Below are 22,055 nucleotides of genomic sequence, written 5' to 3'. Positions count from 1 at the left end.
GCTGTCAGGGTGTGTCTCTCCGTACACAGTGCTGATCCGCATTGACAAAATGCATACGGCTGCTGCCCACGTGTCAGAGGGGGCGTGGGTTAGCTTTGTTCTCCTCAATCAGAGCGGGAATCGGCATTGGTGGAGAGGAAGCGTGACGCAATCGGGCAATTGGACGCGCTAAAAGGGAGAAAAAGGGGGAGAAAATGCATAAACAAAATATATATATAAAAGCACTGAAAGAGTGGGCACAAGTCTGTCATGAGCAAAACTTCACACTACACAATTTTTGCCCTGATTTTCGCTCGCCAACAAGTTGCCGACATATGTGCCAGCTCGGAGGCAACTCGGTGTTCGTTCAGGGCTCTAAAAACTGCTCTCGGTCACTATGTGTAAACTGTTAAATGCCTCGATCCGAGCGGCTCGCAGATTACTCGTAGACTCAAGAAAAATATCTAGCATGCTAAATATCTGGACCCGTTGATGACTCAAAATCATGGAGCGTGAAAAGTTGTGATTAGTTTGTGATTGTTGTGAACACAAGATACAGAGTGAGGGGAAGCCCTGCGGGAGGAGAGTAAATGTATTGGCAGGGGCATAATATAGATTATATCAGTGTACATCAACACAGACAAGCTTTACAGTATTTGTGACTTATCATCCACGCCAAACCATAATACCAACATTGCATTGCAAAAATATTTATTTACCTCCAACTCTCTCTGCAGAACAGACAATCCCTGCTGGCCATGTAGCCAAATCAGTGCACAAACAACTTTGATCACTCGGTTCTTGTTGACGTGGATTTTTGGACATGGTATCATTATACCCCTTTTCATTTCTTGCGTGTGTTGTCATGACAAATCATAGTTTGGGAAACCAGACAGACTCGTCTGAGATTCCTCCTGGTGATAGATCGTGTAGTGTGTGACCCCCTGTTGCCGATCAATCATATAGTGTGAAAACCACAACGACTTTAAAGACTCCGGATTACAAGACATCAAGTCGTGTAGTGTGAACTGTAGAGCGATCTGAACACCTTGTAAGTCGTGTAGTGTGAATTATACTAGCCCACTGCTGCTGGACTATGTCTGAGGCCGGTGGATTGGCATCCTGTCTGGTGTGTGTGTTACTGCACTGGGCCCAGTGATTCCAAGGAAACCGGGCCTGTCACAGCCTTGGCCAGGATAAAGCAGTGGTGGTAAAACATGAAAATGAAATTAAATAATTGTGATTAACGATTTTGTTACCTTTATGGCATTCGTATGCTATCTTTCTTAGGATCTTTTTTTTTTTTTTTTTTTACAGAGTCACTACCCTAATGTTATATATTTTAGTGATCAACACCAACAATGTATAAATGATAAACCTTGTGTTTGTCAATACCTAAAATAAAAAGATTATGATCATTTGTGTGATTGGTGATTCGCTGAACATAATTACAAATAAGCAATTAAACAAAATTGGGACAGGCCCACTGAAGTTTAAAACATGCCAATTCATCTTAAACATGTTGGGAAATGGTTGAGGGCAGGTCTCCCTGCTTACTACCTTACCGAGCTCAGCAAACCATTTCCTTATAGACCTCACTTAGTATACAGGGGCACTGCCATAAAGTAACAAGCAAGCACTTGTTATGAACTATTTTCACAATGTTGGAAGCACAAGATTCTGAAGAATGGCACTTTATTCTGTAGCATTAAGCTATTTCCTCAGTCCAACGAAGAGACCTCAGCCTATCCAGAACAGATTAAGACTGTTATGCAATCTCCACCAAATTTCCGTTGGCACTGTGCATTTCGACTGGTAGCATTTTTCTAGCATTTGGCAACCTTAGACAGCCTAATTATGATTCATCAAAATCTTTCCACTGTATGTCCAATTAAGGTGTGCTTTAAATAAAATCTAATCTCTCGTTTTAAGCTCAGATTACCAAACTAGGGCTCTTTTATTTTGGACACATCATGAGAAAAACAGATTCATTACAAAAGGCAGTTATGCTGGGAGGAGTTCAAGGTAAAAGAGAAGGAAGACAGCCAGCAACAAGATGGATGGCTATAATTAGAGAAACAATGGAGAAGCCATTAGTAGCCTGAAAATCAAACAAGAAAAAACAGGGTATTTTGTAGAAACACTGTCCATATGGTGCCAGCAGTTGGAATCGACTTGATTAAATTAGCTGTTTTGCATGGTAATCTTAGGCTTGTGTTGCTGCCCAGCCATGAAATCTATCATCTAAATCTATGAAGCTAGCAATGAATACTTCCTGTAGTAATAATGCATCCATAGTTCATATGGATGTTTTTTTTTTTTTTTAAGAACCTTTAAGTTCTATTCAGTGAGTTTACGTTTTGACTTTGCGGCCAAAAAGCTAGCATGGTATAGACTTAATTTCATATACCTGTTAGCTATAGGTGTGAAACAACCAAATTTACTGATTAGGAGGAATGTCAACATATTAACAGTGCATATTATGCATTACAATTTCTATGGGATGGCACGGTGGCTTAGTGGGTAGCACTGTCGCCTCACAGCAAGGTCCTGGGTTCGATTCCTTGGTGGAGCGGTTCGGGTCCTTTCTGTGTGGAGTTTCATGTTCTCCCCGTGTCTGTGTGGGTTTCCTCCGGGAGCTCTGGTTTCCTCCCACGGTCCAAAGGCATGCAAGTGAGGTAAACTGGAGATACAAAATTGTGCATGACTGTGCTACTATTATACTATACTATACTATACTATACTATACTATACTACTATAATGGATTATAACATTTTGTCATTTGTTACTAAAGTGGGTGGCGCAGTGTCAAAATACATTGACCCAAGGCGCTCAGGTGGTGCAGAGGGATATTCCGCTAACACACCAGAGCTGAGATTCTGAACTCTTCGGTTCGAAATTCGGTGTTGCCACCTGTCGGCTGGGCGCCATCTGGCGGGCATAACTGGCAGTGCCTGCAGCAGATACTAATTGGCCACCGTATCTGCAGGGTGGGGACCGCACTATGTGTGGGTGGGTGGGTGGGTCTTTATACGCTGTCTAAGGACCCTGATTGGTGGAAGAGACACCTGTGCAGAATGCAGGGGCGAGAAGAGGAGGGCTGTGCACGTGTTGGAAGAGGCGTGTACAGCGACGTGCTCTCCTCGGATGCAATCAGGTATCCCTCAGCAGCAGAAGACAAATTGAGTGCGTTAATTCGGGACGAAAATGGGGAGAAAATGCATTTAAAAACAAAAATAAAAAATACATTGACTCAAAACCGCTGAGACTCTGCTGAGTTTGAATCTCCCTAGCCTAGCCATTTGAAGCCTAGCCATTAGGAGGTGCACCTGTCAGTATGCTCTCTGTGCCGGTCCCAAGCCTAGGTAAAAAAAGAAGGGCATCCAGGATAAAAACTGTTAAATCAGGTATGTTGATGAGAGTGATTCACTGTGGCGACCTCTAAATACTGGAGCAGCCTAAAAAAATACAATTTTCAGTGTCATATTATCATCATTAGATCATATCACTTTATTGTTCAGGCTAATAATGACTTGACTTGTTGATACAGCATTTTTACTGAAGTTTGATTCAATCCACTCAGTCTATTTTCTTTGGGTCCACGACTGAGGACTTTTTTGGCTTTTTTGTTTTGTTTGACTTCTCTCTGCAGTTCATAGCATCACCGGGGTGAGACACTGCTAGTGTTCCCCTGCTGAATCTGTCGTCCACTGTTGAGAGGAAAAAGCAAACAACACATGCAGTGATGTAACTCACAAACCTTCTGTTTGCCCCTCACAGCTGGCTGATGTTAAAACACATAACAATGTTTTAGAATACTGCTTCTCTTTTTTACAGAGTTGTGGTTCCTTTATGGCTAGCTCACACCAATAAAGTTTGTTAGGTAATACTGTAGGTCATGGTGTTGTTCACTTTTGTCCTGCTTAGTGATTTTGGCCCAGGGTATATTAAACATTTAATCTTGGCTTCAGTGCTAGTTTTCAATTACTTCTCGCTTATGACATTAAGGTTTAAAACAAGTTTAGACCTTGGGGTTCTTTTGCTGTTTAATATATTTTAATATACAGTAGAGTTTATATTATTATTTGTTTATATATATATATATATATATATATATATACAAACCCCATTTGCAGTAAATGTTGGAACATTTTTAAAAGGCAATAAATACAAGAATTGGATATTTTTTTCATTCTCTTAAACTTTTATGTAACTGACAAAAGTATGAAAAAAAGTTTCATTGTTTTCACTGTCCAACTTAAATCTAATTATTTACTAACTGATCCCTGCAACACACTCATTTGGGGAATAAAGATATTACTTTTGCTCATTCTTGCTTGATCAGAAACTTTAGCTGCTTAACAATCCGTGGTTGCCATTGTTTGATTCTCTTTGGATTGGACCATACATTTTCAAAAATGTGTTTGACTGGCCAGCCTGCAGTCCAGCTCTGTGTTCTCAAAGCCAGCTGTTGTTTGTTGCAGACATCCCAAGTCTCCCGGAAGTTCCGGGAATCTCCCGCATATACATCGCGGCTCCCTGATGCCCGCAAGTCAGATAAAATCTCCCGGAATCTACAACGAGCGGCCAAGAGCGATACAAACGCGCACGCAGGCGACACAGACTTTTTTTCCCCGATCGCGTATTAAATCCGTTATCTGATATACAATCTAGCGCACTGTGTAGGGAACATAAACCAATTGTCTAATATACTGTCTACTGCACTATGTAGGGAACAGAAATCTGTTATCTGATATACAATTTAGTGCACTATGTAGGGAACATAATTAATTATGTAATACACTATCTAGTGCACTATGTAAGGAACACAAATCATCATCTAGTTATACTTTCTAGTGCACTGTGTAGTGAACATGAATGTGTTATCTAATACATTATCTAGTGCACTTTGTAGGGAACATAAATCCGTGATCTGATATACAATCTAGTGCACTGTGTAGGGAACATAAACCAATTGTCTAATTCACTATCTAGTGCACTACATAGGGAACATAAATTGATATCTAAAATACTATCTAGTGCACTATGTTGGGAACATAAATCCGTTATCTGATATACAATTTAGTGCACTACATAGGGAACATAAATTGATATCTAAAATACTATCTAGTGCACTATGTAGGGAACCTAAATCCGTTAACTAATACGCTACCTAAAGCATTATGTAAGAAACATAAGTCTATTATCTAGTACAATATCTAGTGCACTAAGAAACATAAATTCTTTTCTAATATACAATCTAGTGCACTATGTAGGGAACATAAATCTATTATCTTTCACACTATCTAGTGCACTATGTAGTACACATTTATGTGTTTGTGACATGAACAGTTAACTTAGTAGCTCAGTTAGCAGCTCCTAAAAGTTCTGTTATCACCCATATCCTTTAGTGTGTGCGAGGGGAATGAGTTTTTGCAAGTTGGAATGTCTGTTGTTGTCTTAAAATATCCATGAACTTTCTGGAAAAAGATGAAAATTAACCAATAACTGGCAAGCATTAAGTGGATCTTAAAATAGAAAACACAACACTGAACCTTATGTAGACAAGTCTTCATGTTTTATTGATTAAAAACAGTGTAACATAGTAAACATGGCAGTAATAAAGAGAAGTAAGATGAACATCAACACAACAGTGAGCAGAACCTGTTCAGCCAGAGCAAATCATTACAAAACACACAATAACCATGCTAATCATAATGAACAGAGATGCAGCTGATGTATTAAAGCACATCCTGACAACATTAGTGTAGTTATTATATGATAAGCGGATTATTTTTATCCTGGTGTATAACTCAAACTGTTGTAAGAATAATAACAGTTTTCATTTGTGATTTTAATGTTTAATATAAATGCATAAAATGTTTTTTCTATTCAAATTAGAACAGCTGTGCTTTCTCCAAATGCTTTTAAAACACTTAACTCATCAACAGTCTGAACTCTCGCAGTAGCTTTGCTCTCAATTCAAATCAAGCATCATCTGTTGGAGATGAATTTAAATGACACTTTTACCCAACAACGTTAATAGAACAGTGATTTATTTGTTCATTATCAGTTCACTGATCATTAACTTCCCCAGGCTTGACGATTTCTGGAAATGGTGTTTGTACAGTAAAACAAACTCTCTAACATTTACTTTTTATGCAAATTCTGCATAAAATTGCCATATTTATCTGCTGAATTCAACATATTAGAACAGTACTAACAACCAAAATATATTGTAATATTATTTTTGCACATGAAATTGTATGTCCTCCCTACTACAATTACAGAAAGTTTTAAATTACAAACTGCAATTGCTAATGACTGAGCTGAAGTGAAATCTGTATAGAAGAATTTAAAATCGCTTCGTTATCTGATGGGGTTTCCTCTTGGAGAAGGAAATGCATGTTGCCAAGAGGAATGGTTTAAAATTGAACCCCAAAGGTGTAATTGCCAAATTGTTAAAATAATTAATTACATTTTTTTATTTTGTTTTTGCATTTTCTTCCCTTTTTCTCCCGACTTTTTAGCGCGTCCATTTGCCCGATTGCGTCACGTTTCCTCTCCACTAATGCTGACCCCCGCTCTGATTTGAGGAGAACGAAGCTAACCCACGACCCCTCCGACACGTGGGCAGCAGCCATATGCATTTTTACACCCACACTAGGCAAGTGCATATATGCGAATCAGCCTTGTGTGCGGAGAGACACACCCTGATCTGCACTCTTTCCCCGCCTCTGTGCAGGCGCCATCAATCAGTCAGCAGCGGTCGTAGTGCATCAGTTACGAGGAGTCCCTATCCGGCGTAATACCCCACCCCTATATGAACAGCAGGCCAATCGTGGTTCATGTGGCCGCTCAGCCCAGCCGAATGGCAGAGCTGAGGTTTGATGCGATGTATTCGAAATCCCAGCTCTGGTGCACTAGCGTGTATTTTTACCACTGCGCCACCTGAGCGGCAATTAATTAATACTTAATACCTGAATTGATAATAATGGATTTTCTCTTTTAATTGAATAACAAAAGTACAAATAATATTGTACAAAAAATACATTGTAATTAAAATGCTTAAAGAATGCTTTTGTGCCAGTTGCATTAACTAACAATCAATGAATAAATGAAATGTGTCTTGTTTGACTCTTGTCTGCTGTCCCCACAGGTAAATGTTGGAAAAATGGACTCTCCCATAGAAAAGTGGAACCTTATCATTGGGAATTTGGCGCTTAAACAGGTAAGACAAAAAAAAACACTACATTTTTGCAAATATGTCACAGTTATTTAGTTCCTTTTTTGCATTTACCCCCAATTTTGCTCCCAATGTAGTCATATCCAATTACCAAATGTGTATTTTCACTCCTGACCGAGGAGGGCTGTAACTAACACTTGTTTCCTCTGACACGTGTACAGATCAAATTCATCAAGACTGGCAGTAATTAAGACTGCATGTGCTCACCTAATTAAAACCAATTGTCAATAAAAATGAGCTAACCAGTTAATTAAGTAGCCAAGGGTACAACTAGTTTCTCACACAAGGCCAGTTGGTGATGGATAACTAAAATAAATAATAGGATTATTTAAGTTTTAGCTTGTTTGTCTTACATTATATGTATCTACTGTAGTTCAATATATAAAATGATCAAATGTGACATGCTTTAGAGCATGTTTTATTCATTCTTATTTTGTATTTATTAAACAAGGCATTTCCCATTATAAGCCTTTTGCTCCTTGTTCACCACAAGCTTGAGCTCATATTGCCTATTGCATATTACACATGATACATGGTTAATTCACTTTCCTCTCGCTGTGCCATTAAGGAGTAAGCTTATAAACAATCCATAGTATAGACCAGGGGTTTTCAACCTTTTTGGACATGCGACCCCTTTCGTAGGCCGACCTTGAACTCCCCCCCCCCCCCCAACCCCCGGCCAGCAACTGTTGCGAAAGCTTGTGACAAGCTAAAATAATATAATTAACGTTGTGCACATCATACATACGCTGCAATTTTGCTAATTGAAATATTTGCTTAAAAAAGATAAAACTGTCATAGTCGTAAACCCTAAGCCTTACTTGCTTTTGATGTAGATGAGAGCAGAAAATGTTACTTCACAGAGTCGAGTAGAGGCATAGATACTGTACATGAGCTGCTAAGTTCGCTAGTTCAGGATTCTCTGCTTTGACTGACAGAAAATTTAGGGAACTAACTTAATTAAGCCTCCCACCTGTATGGAAAGCGAGTCACACAAGATGTTCCAGTAGCTGGTGTTAATTTAAAACCACAGCATTTATTAATAACACTAAAACAGAGAGATGACTGAGGAGAGAAACTTACGAATCGACTCCTGACTCACTTATAGCGATATTGTGAACAGAGAATCTCCCACTATACACCTCTTAAGGACACACACACCCATTTCCTATATACTGCAGTCATTGTTTTTGTCACTGATTTATCCTCTGTTAGCCCTATTTTTAAGTTTGTTTTTTTTAACTGGATAACATTAAACATGCATGTGTGCGTGGTCAGCCAGACTAATCAAATATGCCTCCTGTGGATGACAAATTAATTGCTTTAGTTTTAGACGTAAAAAAACCTCGTAATGTTGCGCCCCGCTAGACAGGTACTCGCCCCACAGGTTGAAAACCCCAGGTATAGACTGTCTGATAGCATATTCACATACAGTTTTTTATGAAATTTATTTTAGTTTCAAACAAAAAAGCTCTGCAGTGCTCATCATGTCATTTCATCATCAGAAGATAAAAAAGGAAAATTGATTTATTTATAACTTTTATTGTTTTATTGAAAGGGTGCATTAAATCTTATTAAAAGGTTACAAAGTCACAACAAGCGATTTCAGGATTATTAAACACTGGATTCCTATCCATAATTCACATTTTTACATTTCACAGTTCGCTAGTTGCCCTGCTATTTTTTTCCGCACAGTGCCATGGTTCTGATTGTATGCATGTTGAATACAACATTTTGGGATTTGTGAAACAGTGAGAATCAGTTTACACTAGACAGGAATCCAATCCATTGCGGAACTTTGTCCATTCCCCAGATATAGCCGGGTATGTAAATGTAGACGCCTGGCCAGCCACCACTAAGATTCAAACCCAGGTTTTCTTTATAAAAAAAAAGTACATGCATTCCTCATTTGCATGGGGTATCTTTGCGCTATGTTGTGGTTTATGTGCTTTATTAAAGATTACATCCTTGACCATTATCAGTGATCCAGCAACAGGCTTTACTTTCTAAATTCTCAGTGTCCACTTAAAACAAAAATTGACTTGAAATGTTCTCTATGACACTTTACCAGCAGTGACACACATTTTTTAGCCATCTTAGATGATTCACTGAACATTGGCTCTCTCCCTTTATCTCTCAGACAGGCCTCTATCTCTTTGATCTCAAAGAAGCACAAGGACCCACTTGATTTCAGGTCAATCAGTCTTCTAAATGAAAATGTAGAAATATTAGCTAAGGTCCTGGCCAGACGCCTTGAGTCTGTACTAGCTAAAACAATCCATCCAGATCAAACAGGTTTTATTAAAGGCCGACTCTCTTCTTTAATGTCAGAAGGGCAAGAAACATTATGTATTCTTGTTTTGGCCTCTGTCCACCCAAAATTCTGCTCTCACTACGTGATGAGAAGGCCTTTAATATGGTCGAGTGGCCCTATCTTTTTTACACACTGCAAATTTGGATTTGGTGAGAAATGTAATCTCATGGATTAAATTGCTTTCTACATCTCCACAGGCGTCTCTACACACTAATGAACACTAATGAACTCCTCTGATTATTCTCTTTTAACTCTTTAACTGATTCTAGACACGGCTTTCCTTTTTCTCCACTTCTTTTTGCAGTAACAATGGAGCCTTTGTCTATTGGTATTTGTAATAATCCACAGGTTTACATTGTGTAAAGGGGTGGGGTAGAGCATAGAATCTCTCTCTACACTGATGACATGATAATGTGTGATGATGTTTTTTTTTTTGCATTTTCCCCCCGTTTTTCCCCCCAATTTAGTCGTATCCAATTACCTGATTGCATTACGCTTTTCTTTTTATTGATGTGGACCTCCACTCTGACAGAGAAGAGCCGTGACTAACACACACCCTCCTCCGACGCGTGCGCAGTAGCTGACTGCATCTTTTCCCCTGCACAAGGCGAGTTCATATGTGGATCAGCTTTGTGTACAGAGAGACACACCCTGATCCTCATTATTCCTCATCTCTGTGCAGGCGCCATCAATCAGCCAGGAGAGGTCGTAGTTGCATCAGTTATGAGAAATTCCCTTTGGCACTCTCCCTTGAGAACAACAGCCAATCGTTGTTTGTGTAGGTGCCCCGCCTGCCGGTAACAGAGCTGAGTTTCGAACGGACGAGTGCGAGATGTCAGCTCTGGTGCGCTAGCGTGTTTTACCTCTGCGCCACCGAAGTGTCCGACATTATAGCATTTGTTTCAAATCCTACAAACTCTATACCCAAAACTCTGTAGGTAAAATATTTCATTGTTTAGTAACTTCTCTGGTTATAAATTAAATAAAAGTGAGCTCTTTCTTAATTGAATGTACTTACCAATACTGGAATGTGTACTAATCAAGATCTTTCTAGATGGTCCTCTCTTCCATTGTCACTGGTAAGCCATTAAAACAAACATCTTCCTTCATACTTGGCCATAGAACTTGACTAATGTCGACCAGCATCTCTCATGGGGCTGCTTTGCTTATTGCTACTTGTTTTACTTGGCTCTTTTGTTGGAAAAACAGTGGTCATTGAAACATTGCTTACATGGCACCAATTTAAAACTCCCTAAATATTTGCTTCAGTTGTTTTGTATCCCCTATTCTCATCTTTTTTGGGCTTTCCATTCCTGGCATAGGCCCGGCATTGGGTATATCTCAGACTTGTATACACAAGACATGTCATAAGTTTCCCTCTTTTGAAAACTACATGTCTTTACAAATTAGAATTGTCCACCACCTTTTAAAACACTACTAGATAGTTTGATAAATATTTGATATCACAGTCCCAGCTAAGGGTATAATTAAAAAAAAATATGGTATATTGCTCTCTCCTGTTTCTCACTCTGCTTTCTTAATTAAGTCTCAGAGGCAGGCAGACTTGGAGGTAAATTTTACAGATGAAGAATAGGCAGAAGTACATAATAACATTAATTCCTCCTACCTTTGTGCAGCTGAAGTTTGATACAGCTGAAACTATTTTATCATGTATTGACTTACGAATTTAATTGGTCTCGAAGGGCTGTTCTTAAGTCAAAATGTTCGTTTAGTTAAACCTATTTTTCCCATAAGAAATAATGTAAACAGAATTAATCCGTGCCAGACTTCCCAAACCCCCCCCCCCCCTTACCTAATCTTTCTAATGTCTTAAATGTCTTTTTTGTTATAATTACAAGTATATTTTCCCTTAATCTTAAATTATAGAATAGACATTACTGTAATAAACAATAATAAACAATACACAGTAGTACTGTACATAAAAAAAAACACACATCACATTTCAGTACAGTACGTGTGCTGTACCATACACCATAATAAATTTCCTTCTTTTTTTATAAAATGTATCTACCAGAAACAACAATAACTCTCATATTTCTCTATTATTTCCTTTTTTATTTTAATAGTGTTGTATTTTGTAGGTGTAATTGCACGAAAGAAAGAAAACTTAACTCAGCCGAATTCCTTCTTCTCTCTCACTCACTGTCCCCTCTGTCTGATACACAGTGACATCTACTGGCAAGAGTAATTATACAACACAACAAATAGTGATTTTTTTTTTTTCATTTTCTCTGCACCTTCTTTGGGGACATTTTAATATTGAATTTTACATATACAGTGGGGGAAATAAGTATTTGATCCCCTGCTGATTTTGTAAGTTTACCCCCTTACAAAGACTTGAACAGTCTATAATTTTTATGGAAGGTTTATTTTAACAGAGAGAGACAGAATATCAACAAAAAATCCAGAAAAAAAACCATTAAATAAAAGTTATAAATTCATTTGTATTTAATTAAGGGAAATAAGTATTTGATCCCCTACCAACCAGCAAGAATTCTGACCCCCACAGACCGGTTATGTGCCAATGAGGCACACAAATTGGTCCTGTCCCTGTATAAAAGACTCCTGTCACAGAATCAGTTTCTTCCGTTCAAATCTCTCGACCACCATGGGCAAGACCAAAGAGCTATCAAAGGACGTCAGGGACAAGATTGTAGACCTGCACAAGGCTGGAATGGGCTACAAGACCATCAGCAAGAAGCTTGGTGAGAAAGAGACCACTGTTGGTGCGATCATTCGAAAATGGAAGAAATATAAGATCACAGTCAATCACCCTCACTCTGGAGCTCCATGCAAGATCTCACCTGGTGGGGTAAGAATGATTCTGAGAAAGGTGAGGTCAGTCCAGAATTACACGGGAGGAGCTTGTCAATGATCTCAAGGGAGCTGGGAGCAGAGAAATGCTGGATATGACCCCAAGAACACCATCCCCACCGGGCATTTCTTTGCCTCCAAACACGGCGAGTGGAGTTGATGCCAAAGAGCTCAATTTTGGTCTCATTTGACCATATCACATTCTCCCAAGCTTTCTCTGAATCATTCAGGTGTTCATTGACAAACTTCAGACGGGCCTGTACATGAGCCTTCTTGAGCAAAGGGACTTTGCGGGCACTGCAGGATCTCAATCCATTACGGCGAAGTGTGTAACTAATGGTTTTCTTGGTGACTGTGCTCCCAGCTCCCTTGAGATCATTGACAAACTCCTCCCGTGTAATTCTGGACTGACCTCACCTTTCTCAGAATCCTTCTTACCCCACCAGGTGAGATCTTGCATGGAGCTCCAGAGTGAGGGTGATTGACTGTGATCTTGTATTTCTTCCATTTTCGAATGATCGCACCAACAGTGGTCTCTTTCTCACCAAGCTTCTTGCTGATGGTCTTGTAGCCCATTCCAGCCTTGTGCAGGTCTACAATCTTGTCCCTGACGTCCTTTGATAGCTCTTTGGTCTTGCCCATGGTGGTCGAGAGATTTGAACGGAAGAAACTGATTCTGTGACAGGAGTCTTTTATACATATTATTATGGGCACTTTTCCTATCCACTTGGTTTACCCTCCACAGTGTTCTCACTGTCTGCTCCTCAACTTCTTGTTCTAGCCTTATTATTGTATCCTGCTAGCAGAGCGATGTATACTGCTTAAGTGGGAACATGTCACTCCCCCGTCTTTTGATCAACGGATGAGTGATGTAGTTCATTTTCTCGACTTGGAAAAGATAAAGCTTGTACTTAATTCTGATGTGCAAACCTTCCATCACAACTGGGATGCCTTTCTTAAATTCTTCTCGGAGCTTGACCTTCTTGACGTTTCTAATTGAAATGTTTAAGTATTTATCTTTTGTTATTAGGCTATTTCCTATGTCTGTCTCTTTAAAGTTGGCCTACGTATGTCATTCATTCTTGTGTTATGTTTTAATGCACAAACCATTTACTGATGGATGTACTTTTAGTAGAATTATTCATACATTTAATGCCTGTCATTCTGTCTTGCTTTAGGGGCTGGGTAGAATGTAAGGGTGGGTCAGGACTTACTAATGGGGCTTGAAATATTAATATTTTATTTTATTGGCTGTTAAATGTGAAGCATTCATCTCTGTCAGTGTTTATTTGTACTGCCTGATGAATAGAATAAAAAAGAATAAGCTTCTAATTCTAGTTTTTTTTTCTTTTTCCCCCTTATCCTATCTCACTTCCCCCTTGACAGGTGCACATGCTGCACAGGTTGAAACCCCTGATTTAATGTATGCAGCATTTAACCACTGAAGTGCTGTGCTACTTCTTGGGGGTTTAAAAATGGTTTGTTTACTAGTGTTGACTAGTAACCATGCACAGTACATTTAATTAAAAAATTGTTTTTTTTGGCATTTTGTCCCCATTTTCCTCCCGATTTAGTGCACTCAATTTGTCTTCCGCTGCTGAGGGATATCAGGTTGCATCCGAGGAGAGTATGTCACTGTACACGCCTCTTCCGAAACGTGCACAGCTCTCCTCTTCTCGCCCCTGCACTCTGCATAGGTGTCTCTTCCGCCAATCAGGGTCCTTACACAGCATATGAAGACCCACCCATCCACACATAGTCCAGCTCCCACCCTGCAGATACGGTGGCCAATTAGTATCTGCTGCAGGCACTGCCAATTATGCCCACTAGATGGCGCCAAGTTGACCGGAGGCAACGCCGAGTTTCGAACTGAGGAGTTCAGAATCTCGGCGTTGGTGTGCTTGCGGAATATCCTGCTGCGCCAACAATACATTTTATCGTTAAGTTTTCTATTCATTATATCCAGGTAAATACCATAATAGGTACATCCATCAAGGACTCCCCCATTAATGTAAAAACGATTGTATTATTACAGTGCATAATAATGTGTAGACTTCATTGTTGCATTAAAAAGTTGTAAAGTATTATACTGTAAATACTTTATTCATTATATCTAGGTAAATACCTTAATAAATATCGATGTGAATTGTGTATGCTTTGGTTTAACTACAAGTAAAACTCAACAATACAGTAAACTGTATAGAACATGGTGACGTCCAAAATATAGTACATTTTTTTAAGCTAACCTTTTTTTTTTTTTTCTTAAAAAGACTTGTTTTAATATTAATACTTTGTGGGTATAGTTGCACACTAGTTTCTAAATGTAGCTATTTATAATAGTAGCTTGTGGTTTGCTGTGTACTGTATGTTAATGGAATAATATGCAATGCAAGTAAGTTAGAGGAATGTAGCTACATGCATATATGTTCAACAGGTAGAAGAAGAGGGCCTTTTAAAGAAAGTTTAGAAGAAACAGTGCAAAAAGATGGGACTCATGACAATAGACCAAGAGAGTGACCAAGAAGAAGTCAATGTGGTGGACAGCTTTAGCCTACCTGTAAATCAGGAAATATGACACAGAACAAGGAGGAGATGGAAAAGAATTGTCCATGTTAGGGATGTGCTTCTTTATGGATGTCAAAGCTGGACACTAATGAAACGGGGCAGAAAGAATGTTGATGCTTTTGAGCTATGGTGCTGGCGAAGACATTAGAGACCTTCGACAGCAAAGAAGTCAAACAAATGGATCCTGGACAAAATCAATCCTAACCTCTCATTTAAAGACCAGATAACCAGACTGAAGTTCTCTTATTTTGGGCACATTATGAGAAGAACCATTTCTTTAAAACGGTTGAAGGTAAAAGAGGAACAAGATGGATGGATACAATTTGAAGAACAGTAAACGAGCCCGGTGACTTGATGGGTAGCACTGTCACTTAAGAACAAAATGGTCCTGGGTTTGAATAGGTAGAGTGGTCCGGGTTCTTTTTGTGCATGTTCTCCCAGTGTCTATGTGGGTTTCCTTTGGGTGCTATGGTTTGGTTTCTTCTCAGTCTAAAAACATGCAGGTTAATTGGAGATACTAAATTTAACCCTTTGTGTGTGTGTGTGTGTGCCCTGTGGTGGACTGGCGACTTGTCCGAAGTGTTTACTTCTCTTTGTACCCTACTCTAAGTACCCACTTAACCTAATAGGACCTAATAGTTGAATTTGAAGACAGCACTTTTGCACCCTTGATCCCAGCAGTAGTGGGGTAGCATAATTTACAGCTGCATCACCTGAGTGCCATTACTAATAATATAGTGTATAAATGATACAAGCACTTACAATTTGCGATTCTGGCAAGACTACAATAGTCCTGAATAGCCAGTCATGCTTACGTTGACCTAGAGGTCCATGGATAAGAAAATAAAATGCATAACTGTATTTGATTAAAAAAAAATTTTTTTTATCGTTTCTGTGTCTTCAGGTACAAGCTACAGTGGTGGGGTTTCTGGCAGCGGTGGCGGCCATGGTTCTTGGATGGATACCTGAAGGAAAGTTTCAGATGAGTCATGCTGTTCTCCTTTGTTCAAGCAGTGTGGCCACAGCCTTCATAGCCTCCATGCTTCAAGGTACATATCCATCAAGAAATCCCACTTTTATGTAACCTGGTGCATTTGTACAGTGCATAAGAATGCTATGACTTGACTGTTGCATTTAAACACTGTGTATGAGCATTATACTTTATGATTACTTTACTTTAGGACCAGGATTGCAATTTCAGAATGGCAAATGGATTCTACTAGCTTGATTTAACTTTATGCTAAAAGTATAAGGACACCTGACTGAAAGCTTGTTGAACATCCCTAATATGGATTTTGCGGCTATAACATCCAACACTCTTCGGTGCAGGCTTTCCACAAGATTTTTTGAAATGTGTCTGTGGGAATTTTGGCCCATTCAAAGAAAACAGCAATGGTAAGGTCAAGCACTGAGTAGTGAAAAAGAGAAAATATGAAGAATCAGCTGGGAATTCTAGCTAGTGCTTTAAAAAAAATTATGACTAAAATTATGTACCCCTTATCAACGATTTCAGTTGTTTCAGTCAGAAACGACTGTAAACAGCACAATTGTTTGGATTGTGAATGCAACCTTTGTATTACTTTGATCAGGAATGCCCTTGATTGGGAAATCTACTCTTTAAATAATACACTTCCCAAACAAATATTCAATCAGTACATAGTAGAAATTCCTGTCAATCGCTAGCACACCAGCGCCAACATTCTGAGCACCCGAGTTTGAATCTCGGACCTGCTACCGGTCGGCTGGGCGCCCTCTAGCACAGTGGTCCCCAACCACGGGGCCGCAGATCAGTACCGGTCCATAGGTCATTTATTACCGGGCCGCACAGAAAGAATAAATAATTACAGATCGCTACATCAGCAATGAAAACACTGCTTCCATTTTCAACACACAGGTGTTTATCATCTCATATCACCCCCAGGTGGAAGCAGCGTCTCGTTGCAGCGAAAAAAGCTCATTTGTAAGCAGTATTCTATTTTAAATCCTCCCGCCCCCGCTGGTCCGTGAAATTATATCTTATATGAAACTGGTCCGTGGTGTAAAAAAGGTTGTGGATTGCTGCTCTAGAAAGCACAATTGGCTAATGCCTGCAGCAGACAAAATTGCCCTCAAGTCTGCTGGTTTGAAAAGACCGGACTAAGGGGTGAGGTTATTAATGCTGTCTAACGCACCTGTACAGAAAGTAGAGGAAGCCCACCTCACACACAAAATTCACCACAGTATGGGAGAGTAAGAAGGGATTGGTGGACTGTGCACACATCGACGGGAGTGTGTGTCAGGTGAATATACACCCTCCTTGGACACCCTCGGGGTCCCCAGCATCGAATTGGCTACGCTAAATTGGGAGAAAAGGGGGAGTAATGCATTAAAAACCCTTTCAATGAAAGAAGTTAAAGAAATATTAACGCACATTAAATAAAAAACAGATGTTTAGCAAAGTAGTATATACAGGCTGGGCGTTGACGTTTTTGTGCATGATCAGGACAGCACTGTGAAGGTCTGAGTAAATAATTTGTCTATGAGGAATGAAGGGCTATGTCTCAGTCAGCACACAAAACCCTATACAGTATAGCCTCATGTTTATCATTTCATTTATTTCATTTTCAACATTTAGCAGAAGCAACTTACAGTACTGTGTTGGTATACTTTCTAAGCAAGGGATAGTTAAGGGCCTTGCTAAAGGGTTCAACAGTGACGGCATTTAGCAGACGCCTTTATCCAAAGCGACTTACAGTACAGTTACATTATACAGTCTGAGCAATTGAGGGTTAAGGGCCTTGCTCAAGGGCCCTACAACCTGGCAATGGTGGGGCTTGAACCAGCGACATTCTGGTTACTAGTCCAATACCTTAACCACTAGGCTACGGCATGCCCCCATCAAAATGTCCAAAAACACAACAGTAAGCAAAAGTACCAACAGCAAAAGGGTAGGCAACAGTACCCCCTTACCCATTTTCACCATAGCTACCCCACCTAGCCTCCACACTGTCTCATTGAGAGTAACTAGAAAACCAGTTAAACAGGTAAAAAGAATGACCTGCACATCATTTATCAACATTTTGAACACAGTAAAAAGCCAAAAATTGAGTTTAGCACACTATTTAGCACACAAGATGTTATTTGGAACACAACCGGTCTCCTCTTTACTTCAAAATGAAAAAGAGTTTCATGTTGATAAATTATGTGCATGTCATAATTTTTATCTGTTTGACTGGTTTTCTAGTTACTCACAATGAAAGGGTGTGGAGACTGCGGTAGCTGTGGTGAAAATGGAGGGGGGGGGGGGGGGGGTACTGCTGCTCCCCCACACTTTTGCTTACTGTTGTGTTTTTCGAAATTTTGATGGGGCAATAAGGTTTTTTTTCAGTTAAAAGGAATTGGCAAAATTTGCATCCTTAATTAACGCTATTGAAATGAAACCGTGTGAAATCAGATAAAAGCATGTTCGTAAAGACGACTATTGTAAGGCTTTAAACTGGCTAATCAGCTGTGTTTTTAATTTTATATGAATAAATATGGGGCGGATGCACACCCACACAGTCAAAAATGTACACTAATTATGTGAGGCACTGACTTGATATGATTTACACACAGGTTACACACAGGTGTTTTGTTTGCAGTCATGATTTTCTTTTTCAGTTAATGTAAAGTGTCTCCCTATTGGTGTTTATTTGCTTTTCTTTCATAAAAATTTTAAAGTAATATGTAATGTAAATTATTGAACATTATTTATAGATACGTGTTGTTATTTAGCACACTCCTTAGCATTATGAAACCACCAAATTAATACTCATCACAAAAGAGAGCAGTTGCAAAGAAAACTACCATGGCATCTCATAAATTGACAAAAAAGGGGGAATGTGGGAGAAAAAATGTTAATGTACACTAGAAGTATTAATACATAATCAATTACTACTTAGACTGTGTAGATATGTTTAGGGCATGATTGCCAGAAGTCATATTCAGATGTTCCAAGTATACTGCTACAATATTTATTTGTTTGTTTGTTTATTTATTTGTTTATTTTAACATCATGTTTTACACTTTGGTTACATTTATGACAGGAACGGTAGTTACTCGTTACACAAGGTTCATCAGTTCACAAGGTTATATCGAACACAGTCATGGCCAATTTTGTATCTCCAATTCACCTCACTTGCATGTCTTTGGACTGTGGGAGGAAACCGGAGCTCCCAGAGTAAACCCACGCAGACACGGGGAGAACATGGAAACTCCACACAGAAAAGACCCAGACCGCCCCACCTGTGAGGCGACAGTGCTACCCACTTAGCCACCGTGCCGCCCTACTGCTACAATAGAACGTTACTGGATATGTACAGGGTGTATGTAACAAGAAGTGTGTCAATTACATTGTATGACCTCCAAAACCCAGTTCTAGCTGGTTTAGACCAGTTCATATGTTGTAGCAAAGAAATCTCTGTTAACCGTGGAATCTTCTACTGTCCTTCAAGATCACTGATAGGGGTATAAAGGGTGATTTTTCTCTTTCCTTCTTATCAGAATCAGAATCACTTTATTTCGCTAGGTATGTTACACATACGAGGAATTTGCTTTGGTGATACACACAATAATACACATAATAGTCCACATAGTAGTACACACAATACACATAATAGTACAGATAATTACACATGTATGACCTGTAACATAGAACATATTTAACAGACCCGGCAGCACACGGACTGTTAACCAGTATTTACCAACATTTGCCCAAGAGAACAACTTTATCGCACTCTCAGAGTTTCCATCTAAGCCTGTCAGTGTGATCTTTGCCTGCAGAAAAGAATAAAACTCTTTTCTACTCATAATCCAGGTATTTCATTAAGGTTTTTTTTGGGTGGCACAGTGACTCGGTGGGTAGCACTGTTGCCTCACAGCAAGAAGGTCCTGTGTTGGATTCCCTGGTGGAGCAGTCCAGGTTCTTTCTTTGTGGAGTTTGCACACAGAAACACAAAAACACACGCTTGGACACCGGAGCTGGGATCTCGAATACATCGTATCAAGTCTCGGCTCTGCCTGCTGGCTGGGCTGAGCAAGCACATTAACAACGATTGGCCTGTTGTTCAGATAGGGGTGGGATATTAAAAGCCGGATAGGGTCTTTCTCATAACTAATGCAATTACAACCTCTGCTGGCTGATTGATGGTGCCTGCACAGAGACGGGAAAAGAGTGCTCTCAGGTTGTGTCTGTCCGTACATAAAGCTGATCCGCATTGCACTCCTCAAAGTGTAGGTGACAAAATGCATATGGCTGCTGCCTACGTGTCGGAGGGGGCGTGCGGGTTAGCTTCATTCTCCTCAATCAGAGTTGGGATCGGCATTGGTGAAGAGGAAGCGTGATGCAATCGGGCAATTGGACGCTATAAAAGGGAGGAAAAAGGGAGAAAATGCATAAACAAAATATATTTTAAAAAATCCTAATAAATAAAGAATTAAGTTGTTTTTTTTTTTTTTTAACCACACATGCATATCCCTTACAAATGTATGTACATTTATGACTTGAACTAACCTCGTAACTATTTAGAGATTTTTACAAAATGCTTTAACATTGTTAAAGCAGAAGCAACCATAATGGCACTTACAGGCTTAGAAGATGAAAGAAATTTTAGCAGTACTGTTATGATTTATGATTTTTATGATTTTCCAATATTCCACAAGCAGGAGCTACAGCTATTCACAAATACTGCAACACTGTTGAAGTCCATGTTTTATAGGGCTATATTTTAGTGCTAACAGTGGTTGATGCAGACAGCTGGTTTAAATCACTGTGTCAGTGCCCTACACACCAAGTACTTGATCCAGCACTACTGTCTTCATTTAAGTAATTTAATTCATCCAACAAATGTGTCTGTTTTGAAACTAGCATATCATCTTTAGTCTGGAGCTTTAGATTTAATAAAGCATACGCTGGGTGGCACGGTGGCTTGGTGGGTAGCACTGTTGCCTCACAGCAAGCAGATCCTGAGTTCGATTCCCAGGTGGAGCGGTCGGGGCCCTTTCTGTGTGAAGTTTGCATGTTCTTCCTGTGTCTGCTTGGGTTTCCTCCGGGAGTTTCGGTTTCCTCCCACAGTCCAAATACATGTCCTTGACTGGGTTTGAATCTTGTGTAACTAGTAACCGCCTGTTCTGTCATGAATGTAAACAAAGTGTGTAAAACATGACGTTAAAAAGCCTAATAAAATAGAAAAAATTATAATAAATCATTTGCTAATGACATTTAAAAGGTACATTTTGCATCGTCTCATCTTCTTTGTGTACCTAATCCTGAGCGTAATGTGTAGTGAGTTGTTCTGAGCGTTTTCTCTTTTATTTTTTCCTTCTTACAGGCATCATCATGGTGGGCGTGATTGTGGGCTCGAAGAAAACAGGCATTAACCCTGATAACGTAGCCACACCTATTGCTGCCAGCTTCGGAGACCTCATTACGCTAGCCATCCTAGCATGGATCAGTCAGGGGCTTTATAACTGCCTGGGTAAGTCAGAGGACACTTTTGATGGACACTTAAAGTACCACAAGTGGGCTCTAGGGTCCTATGAATGACAGATGCATAGCTTAGAGTTGTATCATTAACACACTGTATTCTATCCTTCTCTGTGTTGAAAGGTTTTCAGAATTAGAATTAGAATGTATTACATAATTCCATAATATATTCATACACTGATCAGCCATAACATTAAAACCACCTCCTTGTTTCTACCCTCACTGTCCATTTTATCAGCTCCACTTACCATATAGAAGCACTTTGTAGTTCTACAATTACTGACTGTAGTCTGTCTCTTTCTCTACATACTTTTTTAGCCTGCTTTCACCCCGTTCTTCAATGGTCAGGACCACCACAGGAACACCACGGAGCAGGTATTATTTAGGTGGTGGATCATTCTCAGCACTGCAGTGACACTGGCATGGTGGTGGTGTGTTAGTGTGTGTTGTGCTGGTATGAGTGGATCAGACACAGCAGCGCTGCTGGAGTTTTTAAATACCGTGTCTAGTCACTGTCCACTCTATTAGACACTCCTACCTAGTTGGTCCACCTTGTAGATGTCAGAGACGATCGCTCATCTATTGCTGCTGTTTGAGTTGGTCATCTTCTAGA

General features: G+C 39.6%; 1 protein-coding gene across 1 annotated transcript in view; it reads left to right on the top strand.

Moving 5' to 3' along the window:
• Nucleotides 1-22,055, top strand: part of slc41a2b (solute carrier family 41 member 2b) — a 70,772-nt gene that overhangs the window by 9,273 nt on the left and 39,444 nt on the right. The window contains exons 4-6 of the mRNA XM_062995052.1: nucleotides 7,140-7,211; nucleotides 15,845-15,989; nucleotides 21,288-21,434. Coding sequence (XP_062851122.1) covers nucleotides 7,140-7,211; nucleotides 15,845-15,989; nucleotides 21,288-21,434 — 364 coding nt within the window. The remainder of the gene's footprint in view (nucleotides 1-7,139; nucleotides 7,212-15,844; nucleotides 15,990-21,287; nucleotides 21,435-22,055) is intronic.

The sequence above is a fragment of the Trichomycterus rosablanca genome, chromosome 1 (genome assembly GCF_030014385.1).
Source record: "Trichomycterus rosablanca isolate fTriRos1 chromosome 1, fTriRos1.hap1, whole genome shotgun sequence".
NCBI classification, from domain to species: domain Eukaryota; kingdom Metazoa; phylum Chordata; class Actinopteri; order Siluriformes; family Trichomycteridae; genus Trichomycterus; species Trichomycterus rosablanca.
The sequence above is the reverse complement of the archived record's forward strand: the minus strand, read 5'-3'. Positions and strand labels throughout refer to the sequence as shown.